This window comes from Larimichthys crocea, chromosome VII (genome assembly GCF_000972845.2).
Source record: "Larimichthys crocea isolate SSNF chromosome VII, L_crocea_2.0, whole genome shotgun sequence".
Classification (NCBI taxonomy): domain Eukaryota; kingdom Metazoa; phylum Chordata; class Actinopteri; family Sciaenidae; genus Larimichthys; species Larimichthys crocea.
In genome coordinates, this window is record NC_040017.1 from 28,828,817 (window position 1) to 28,837,694 (window position 8,878).

General features: G+C 49.2%; 1 protein-coding gene across 4 annotated transcripts in view; it reads right to left on the reverse strand.

Moving 5' to 3' along the window:
- wdr62 (WD repeat domain 62) overlaps positions 1-8,842 on the reverse strand; it is a 14,160-nt gene extending 5,318 nt beyond the window's left edge. For 2 of the 4 annotated variants that reach the window (XM_027280191.1, XM_027280193.1), the window contains exons 1-19: positions 8,532-8,842; positions 5,636-5,727; positions 5,485-5,547; positions 5,325-5,382; positions 5,045-5,212; positions 4,827-4,964; positions 4,566-4,748; positions 3,734-4,069; positions 3,131-3,262; positions 2,904-3,052; positions 1,781-1,872; positions 1,578-1,703; positions 1,412-1,482; positions 1,208-1,329; positions 1,059-1,134; positions 865-976; positions 694-757; positions 354-467; positions 156-265 (exon numbers count right to left, since the gene is read on the reverse strand). In XM_027280191.1, coding sequence (XP_027135992.1) covers positions 156-265; positions 354-467; positions 694-757; positions 865-976; positions 1,059-1,134; positions 1,208-1,329; positions 1,412-1,482; positions 1,578-1,703; positions 1,781-1,872; positions 2,904-3,052; positions 3,131-3,262; positions 3,734-4,069; positions 4,566-4,748; positions 4,827-4,964; positions 5,045-5,212; positions 5,325-5,382; positions 5,485-5,547; positions 5,636-5,727; positions 8,532-8,621 — 2,296 coding nt within the window. In that variant the 5' untranslated portion in view covers positions 8,622-8,842. The remainder of the gene's footprint in view (positions 1-155; positions 266-353; positions 468-693; positions 758-864; positions 977-1,058; positions 1,135-1,207; positions 1,330-1,411; positions 1,483-1,577; positions 1,704-1,780; positions 1,873-2,903; positions 3,053-3,130; positions 3,263-3,733; positions 4,070-4,565; positions 4,749-4,826; positions 4,965-5,044; positions 5,213-5,324; positions 5,383-5,484; positions 5,548-5,635; positions 5,728-8,531) is intronic. The other 2 variants (XM_027280192.1, XM_019277351.2) reach the window with 1 other exon arrangement.
- Between the last annotated feature and the right edge of the window lie 36 nt (positions 8,843-8,878).

Consider the following 8,878-nt stretch of genomic DNA (forward strand, 5'->3'; position numbering starts at 1 on the left):
CAGAGCTACCAGACACACGCATGCGTCATCCTGCAGCGCCATCAAGGTTCTTTTATTTTGAAGTCTCGTTGGATCGACAACCAATTGACCCGAATCTGTGACCTGAGCCCAGTCCTCCTCCTCCTCCTCCTCCTCCTCATCCTCCTCCTCCTCACCTTGACCTAAGTCCAGCCTGGCTGGAGTTCTGAGGTCGAGCTCTTCCTCCTCCTCCTCTTCCTCCATGTGAGGCAGCTGAGAGGACGGCACAGTGATGAAGGTCTCTCTCCTGAAAGGACAGAAACGGACCTCAGAACCAAGCCACCAAACGAGCGCTTCAAATCCCGATCAGACCTCCTCCAGCTGTAATCGCTCACCTGATGTTCGGCTGTTTGCGGCTGCAGGTTTCAGGTGCAGCGGCCAGTTTTAGGCCACGCCTCTTCCTCATGGTGCTGGTCATCTGAGGGTCCAACCTCCACACGAACACACAACTACACACACACACACACACACAATGAAAAGAACGAATCACCGAAGACGTCACTACACTTCACCTGTCTCCCGACATCACTACACTTCACCTGTCTCCCCGACGTCACTACACTTCACCTGTCTCCCGACGTCACTACACTTCACCTGTCTCCCGACGTCACTACACTTCACCTGTCTCCCGACGTCACTACACTTCACCTGTCTCCTGACATCACTACAGTTTACCTGTCTCCTGATACGGTGATGAGGTGTCTGCAGTCCTGACTGAACCTCATACAGGTGACGATCTCTGAGAAAACAAAGGTAAATCTCAGGTATCAGGTAAATCAAACATCTGAAGGACGAGATGTTTCGACATATCACAGCTGTGAATCAGCCACAGTTGGATTTACTCACCGGAGTGTCCGAACAGGGTGGCGACACACTCTCCCGACTCGTAGTCGAAGATGGTGATGTTTTTATCGGAGCAGCTGGTGGCAAAGAACGACCCTGACGGATCCATCTGGATCTGCAGACGACACAAAACATCAGCCGATCGCAGCCCGGCAAGTTCGACATGTCAGGGTCTGTTCACCGACACACGTCCTTACCTTCAGCAGAGCTCCTTCATCACTGGACGAGCCCTTCAGACACTTCTTCAGCTTCCCTGTCTCCACGTTGTAAACCCTAAAAACAAACACACACATCAGCTTCAGTTGAAGCTGATCTTTCAAACTGAAGCCTCCTCCTTGATGCTTACCTGACGTTTCGGTCCTGACAGGCGATGGCGACGTGCGTCCTCGATGAGTCCAGGTCCATGTCGTACAGCGTCGTCTTCTCCACCACGTGGTGACTCCTGGAGAACGACAACCCGTCCGCTGTCTGGACCACAACAGACTCCGTGACTCCAACAGACGGGAATACAGTGCATTAAGCTCTAACAGAACTCCATGCATAGACTCACCTGTTCAGCTGACTGGAAGTAGATGCTTTTGTCGGCTCCACAGCTCACCATGCGAACCTCGGGACTCTCTCCTGAAACACAGGTGACATTTAGAGCAAGATGTGTCACATGACCTAAACCCAGCTGAGATGGTTTGGGACGAGTTAAAGGATAAACATGAGTTTACCGGTGAACTTGACGGCTGTGATGGAGGCGGAGTGGTCGTTCAGAGTCTGTTCCAGACTGTAGTTCTTCTCCAGGTTGAAGATGTGGATTAGTCGATCCCTGCTGGCCGACGCCAGCAGCTTCACACCTGAAGAAACAATGACGACAACGTCAGTATCCACACCACACGTGAAGTTACAGCTACAGTTCAGAGTGTTGTCTCACCTGTGGACGTGGGTGAAAACACCAGACACAACACCTCAGAGTCGTGAGCCTCAATCTTCACCAGCTCGTCCAGAAACTCCAGACCAAAGATACTGAACACACACACACAGAAACACGTCAGCGTCAGACATCTGACACTCCAGATTTACACTCGATTCCTCCGGGCACGGCTTCATATCCCGCCACGTTAAGGATGAGCCAACCGCGGGGTGCAGCAAGCGACCGCCACAACCGCACACGACATCATGTAAGAGTTTGAAGAGAGTCGACACAGAAGGACACGCAATAATACTTAATTTGCGCGGTTAACCAGTGATTGCGGGTCACCGGTTTGGCAACTTTCAGATCGGTTGACTAGGGCAACGGTGAAAAATAGTGTATTTCTGCTCAGCAAAACATATTAAACATTATAAAACTCTGATGATGTTTTGATACTCAAATGTTGACTTTACATCGAAGTTCTCCTTTGGGAAACTTGGCCTCGACCACTCATTTCCCATAGCAATCGCAGGATAACCTGTTGTGTATGTGCATTATACGTCAATACTGGCGATTCATTTCAGTTTTTCTAAATAGCGACGCCGGTCAGTACTTGGGAGAGAGTTGATATAACTAGTCTACTGGCTGGCCATGGGATTAGATCTTCATAAATGGCTGTATATAATATCTGGTTACACCTCAGAAATGTAATGCGCTGAGTTTCTGATAGACCGCCATTCGTTTGTTCGAGGTCGTTTCACCTAAAAGTACCCGGATGGTCGAACTCATCTATAATCACATGATGAACCTCTGGGTATCGAAACGTGGAGCCGAAAGACGAGGCGTGTTTTCATACGCATAAGAACCGACACACTTCGGTCGGTGCCATGAAAGAACCGAATTTCGGTGCCCAGCCCTACGGTTGACTGTCAACAACGTGATGGCAACATGCGGTATACATGCAGCTGAAAGTTGTCGGTTAACACGGTCAGTTCCTGTTTGTGACTTTTTGCCCAGCTCAGTCTGCTCCGTCCAAAAAACACCAAAGACTTCGAGTGTGTTTGAAGCAGATCGGAGCACAGAGACGATCGCGGGACGCCCGCTGGAATCGGTGGAAGCGCTCGTCACAACGTGTTACTCTTACTGCAGGTTTCCACATCGGTCTCCGGCTGCCAGGTGTCGTCCATCAGGACTGATGCCCAGCACTCTGATCCCAGCCTTGCCATCAGCCGACTCGCCCTCTGCCTGCAGGTGCTGCGTGTTCTCGCCCACGTACAAAATCCTCAGCAGGTCCTGAAAGACAAACAGGAAACCATGTAGGACAAATAAAAACAGAACTTCCTGCCACACCTGAGGCGTCGCTGGTCTTACGTTGCTGTAGAGGTTTCTGTGGCCGGTGGGCGGGTCGGCGTGCCACAGTCTGATGGTGTTATCGGACGAACAGGTGAAGAAGGACGACAGAGGCAGACAGGCCTGAGACACGTCGGACAGCTCCGGGTACACCTGGAGAGAAGAACGAGGTCGCAGTCGACCGAGTGCTTCAGATACAGTACTGGAAGTATTCCTGAGAGTATATGAGGTAACTGTAGTTGTACTGGAAGTTATATTGGTAGTTTTGGAGGTATTCCCAATAGTATTCAAAGTATTTATTGAATCATTGAAGAAAAGTATCAGAGGTATATCTGAATTACTGAAATATTTCTTATCTGGCATTACTGAAGTAGAACTGGTTGTAGTAGAACTACTTTGAGGTAATTCTAGTAGTATTTAAAGTGATATTTGTAGTGTTGGAAGTATTTATAAAAACGTTCAGTTGCTTCTGCAATGACGGAAGTATTTCTGGCATTATTTATGTATTTTTGCTAGTAGTGGAAGTATTTCTGGCAGTGTTGGAGGTATTTCTGATATTTGTCTTTGGTAAGTATTATTTCTATTATTTCTATAATTCATGAAGTATTTCTGAGACGGACTTACTTCGACACTCCACACGGAGCCGCTGTGGTACAGAGCAGAGTACAGCTTCACCACGTTCCCCACGTCTTTAACGTCCCACACATACACGCTGTGGTCGTTGTACACACAGGTCAGGTGTTTGGCGGTGGGGTCAAAGGTCAGAGCCAACGTGTCAGGGTACTGAGCACCTGGACTGGCAGGTAACTGACTGCTGGTGAGGTCGACGCCCAGCCGGTGTGGTCGGTGCAGCGTGGCGATGTACTGCAGGTTGGATGGACTGAACACTCTGATGACGCCGTCAGCACAACCGCAGAAGATGAAGTTCTCGCTGACCGCCAGACAGCTCGCCAACGACGTCTGTCAACAGAAACATGTTGTGAATAAGAAAGCACAGCGTACACGTACAGGTTCATCGTTCGTCGTACAGGTTCATCGTTCGTCGTACAGGTTCATCGTACATCGTACAGGTTCGTCATACAGGTTCATCGTACAAGTTCGTCGTTCATCGTACAAGTTCGTCGTACAGGTTCGTCGTTCATCGTACAAGTTCGTCGTACAGGTTCGTCGTTCATCGTACAGGTTCATCGTACAGGTTCGTCGTTCATCGTACAGGTTCATCGTTCATCGTACAAGTTCGTCGTACATCGTACAGGTTCCTCGTTCATCGTACAAGTTCGTCGTACATCGTACAGGTTCATCGTTCATCGTACAGGTTCGTCGTTCATCGTACAGGTTCGTCGTACAGGTTCGTCGTTCATCGTACAGGTTCGTCGTTCATCGTACAGGTTCGTCGTTCATCGTACAGGTTCATCGTTCATCGTACAGGTTCATCGTTCAAGTTCGTCGTACTCACCTTGAGGTTGACCCAGGCCTCCAGCTGTCGGCTGCTGTTGAACAGACACAGCAGGCTGGAGCTGGTGATGCAGTAGGTACTGCCAGCCATGAGGCCACGCCCACACGCCACCCCGCTGAACACACTGTTCTTATGATCGCCGAGCAACCCAGAGCGACCAATCAGAGGCACCGTGCTGTTAACCTGGATGCAGCGAGAAAAGTTAAAAGTAGTTCAGTGCCCTGTGAAACGAGCTGTAATTGGCTGAGTGAGAGGTCGTACCCGTCGTTCTTTAGAGGCGTCCAGGTACCAGAACTTGACGTGTCGGTTTCCCGCGGTGACGAAGTAGCTGTTGTCCTGAGAGAAGGAGACGCCGAAAACTCTGCTGGACACTTTGTTGGAGGCGACGATCGAACCTTTCTGCTCAGACAGGAAGCACAGTGTGTAAGTTAGTGCTGCAGTGTGTGTGTGTGTGTGTGTGCGTGTGTGTGTGTCCTCACCCTCCAGTCCCACACACTAACAGTCCGGTCATGCTGGTATCCCACGGAGACGATGTAGCTGTTGTTGGTGGAGAACGCCACACAGGAAACTCCGTATTTATGAGACTGGACCTCCGCCACCTGACCTCCGTCCACCTCCCACACCCGCACACAGGGCATGTGACCACTCTGAAACACACACACACACACTCAGACACATACACACCTTCACCTGTCCTCGAAGACACCTGCTGTAGAAACACGGAGCTTCACAGTACCTCCATCACCAGGTGTGTCTTACCTCACCAGTGACCAGGTGTTTTCCATCATGGGAGAAGGCCAGAGCAGTGAAGGGCTTCCTGTGACACACACACACACACACACACACACAGTATCAGTGTGTACGTCCCAGTAACACCTGCACATGTTTTCACAGGTGGAGGTGAAGCCGACAGATCTACCTGGACGTGTTGATGATGTGACTCTGTTTGTTCTTCTTCGGGTGAAGCAGCACGATGACACACCTGGAACACACACACACACACACACACACACAGTGTTGGATGGGCGTCGCCCTTTTTATACAGGTGAGTCCGAAGAGGCGGGGCTTACCCTGCAGGATAGGCGATGAGTCCAGTGTTGGGGTCAGAGGTCAAACTGCTGCCGCTGGCTGCGCTGATACCCAAAACCTTCTCCAGACTCACCTACACACACACACACACACACACACACACACACACACACACACACACACACACACACACACACACACACACACACACCACCAGCACACACACACACACACACACCACACGAATATTCATTATTGTTTACAGTTGTCCGTGGTTCACTTTGCGGTCTCACTGTTTCGGTTTTTCTTTAGTGTAATTTTGCTTTTTTTTTTACAGGTACTGTACAGTATGACAGCGCATTGTGTTCTGCGTCCTGATTGGCTAAGGGAGAAATGTACAAAATGAGTGTATGTTCTGCCTGGAAAAAAACACCTGCACAAAGGAGGAAAAAGTGTTACAGCGGAGCCGGAACCATCTGTCCTCATACTCTCTCCTTCACATCATTTCCTCATCTACCTCTCCTTCACACTCTGTCTCCTCATCTCTTCCTTCACAATCTGTCCTCATCACTATCTTTCACAATCTGTCCTCAGTCCCACCCTCTCCTTCACATCTGTCCTGCTCATCTCCCCTTCACATCTCCTCGTCTCCCTCTTCACATTCTGTCCAATGTCTCGTCTCCTTCACTAAACACTGTCCTACAAGTCTCCTCTCCTTTCACATCTGTACTCCCCTTTCCCGTCTCACATCTCTTCAAATCACTGTCATACCATATAACCCTTCACATTTAACATCTGTCCTCATCAACTATTCTTCAAATCGTAATCATATAATCTTCCTTTCAAATCTCGTCCTCCCATCCACCGCTAATTCACCATATGTTAATTAGTTCTAACTCTACTTAACCACAACATGTTCACTTGTCTAAGATTCTTGCACATCTGTAAGTGTCTTAATATATTAACATCTGTACTATATGCTATAATTACTCTTCACTTTCTCTACTACTAGCCTCCTCTTTCCTCTGTAGGCTTTTGGTATGAAGCCATTCAACTCTCAAACATATCCCTTTTTTTTTCTTCCCCCCCCTTTTCTTTTTTTCTCTTTCCTCTTCCTTCTTTTTTGTCCTTCGGTATACACCCACACCCTCCCCACTATCATAACATCCACTCGCGCCAGGCTATACTATAGTAACCCATCGCCGTTCCTATGCGCACTATCACTTCACATTTTTCCGTCCCATCACACCCGTCCAACCCCTATCCTTCCCCAAATTATGTCACTATCACATAACAATTAATTTTCACAGCTGCTCCATCGTATCCTCTCCTTACAATCTGTCCGCCGTCTCCTCACATTCACAATGTGTCATTCCCGTCGCCGTTCTCCGGGCACACTGTCCTCCGGCTCCTTTCCTCCCGTCACATATTGTCTCATCACTCTCTTCACATCTGGCCTCGTGCCTTACCTCGCCTTCACAATTTTTTTCTTTTCCTTTTTTTTCTCGTCCTTTTTCTCGTCGCCCCCGACGTTACTACACCTTGCTCCTAGGTCCCTCTTTCCCCCCCACCCTTACCATCCCTGTCCTCATTCCTCCTTCTGCCCTTCACCGTCTTTGCTCCCCCTCTGGTTCCATAGCCTATGCCCACCCCCCATCTGTCCCTCGTCAACTCTCTTCTGGCTATCATCCCGGTCCCCCATCATCTCGCTCCGATCAAATCTGTCCTCCCCATCACCTTCTCCTTACAGTCCCGCGTCTACGACATCTCCTTCCTTCACACTTCTGTCCTCATCTTCGCTCCTCCGCACTTCACATCTGTCTCTTCTATCTCCTTCTCTCTCACATGCCTTGGCCTGCGCACCATCCCTCTGCAATCTGGAGCGAGTCTTCCCTATACCTTCCACCACTCTGTCCCCTCCCTGTTTCGTCTCTCTCCTTCATTCATCTGTCCTCCTCATCACATTACTACTAAATCTCTGTTCCTCTCTTCACATCTTTCCCCTTCACAGCGCTTACTGTTTCGGCTCCTTCCTTCACCCTAGCTGTCCGCCCTTCTCCTCTCCCTTCACATTCTGTCATAAGCTCCCTCTATCGTCACACATCTGCTCACTCGTATACCTCTCCTTCACATCTGTCCTCGTCTCCTCTCCTTCACATCTGTCCTCGTCTCCTCTCCTTCACATCTGTCCTCATCACCTCTCCTTCACATCTGTCCTCATCTCCTCTCCTTCACATCTGTCCTCGTCACCTCTCCTTCACATCTGTCCTCATCACCTCTCCTTCACATCTGTCCTCATCGCCTCTCCTTCACATCTGTCCTCATCTCCTCTCCTCTCTACAGTTGAATTTACTGCAGCAGTTTTTGACACATTAAAATTATAAGTTGTGACATTAAATCATATTTTTTTTAAAAATTAGTCTAATTCTGAGGTAACAACACGAGTTCTGAACATTATATCCTGATAATCTGACACTGATCCGTGTGTGTCATTAACACATGTTCTCATGATAATGTTAATTAACTGATCAGTGCTAATTAAACAGGCAAGAATCTGAACTTTCAAAATAAAAGCCTCAACTTTGCAGAGTAAAAAACATTTAAATTATTATTCTAATATAATTACTGATATGATTGAATCAGATGGACACAGCTGAGTCTGACTTTAAATGTCTTATTCCTACAAACCCCGCGGGGTCACAGATTAGCACGGTCACAGGTTTGTCTGTAACACCGGTGGCCTGCTGTTGTTGTTGTCTAAACTTCAGCTCGCCTGTCTGCCTGTCTGTCAAAGTTCGGTAACTCGGCTCAGACGGTAGTTTGAAGCTCTCCGCAGCCTCTGGGTGTTTCCGTGAGTCCGCTGTTGTGTTTTAAAGTGTCCGGTAAACTCCCCGTCGAGCTAACGGTCGGCTCGGCTCGGCTCGGCTCGGCTCGTACCCGGCTGCTGGAGCTCTTCTTGTGCTGGCTCGCTCGGCTCTTCCTCCCGGCTGGCTGTCTCCTCTTCGCGCCGTCCGCTCCCTCCGCCATGATAACGAAGCAACTCTGTTTAACTTTAACTAAAGAGAACAACCGGCTAAAGACCGCGGCGTTGCTCCATAAAAGCCCGCTGATGTGAACCGAGCAGCGGGCAGGTCCGTTACAAGTCCCCGCTGGTAATGACGGAGCTTAGCTTAGCTTAGCTTAGCTTAGGAAACCTGACACCTCGCCCTGCGGCGGGACTCGGGTTCAAACTAAGCCCCGCCCAATACTTACAGCAACCAACCAATGAGCAGCAGAGATCCCGC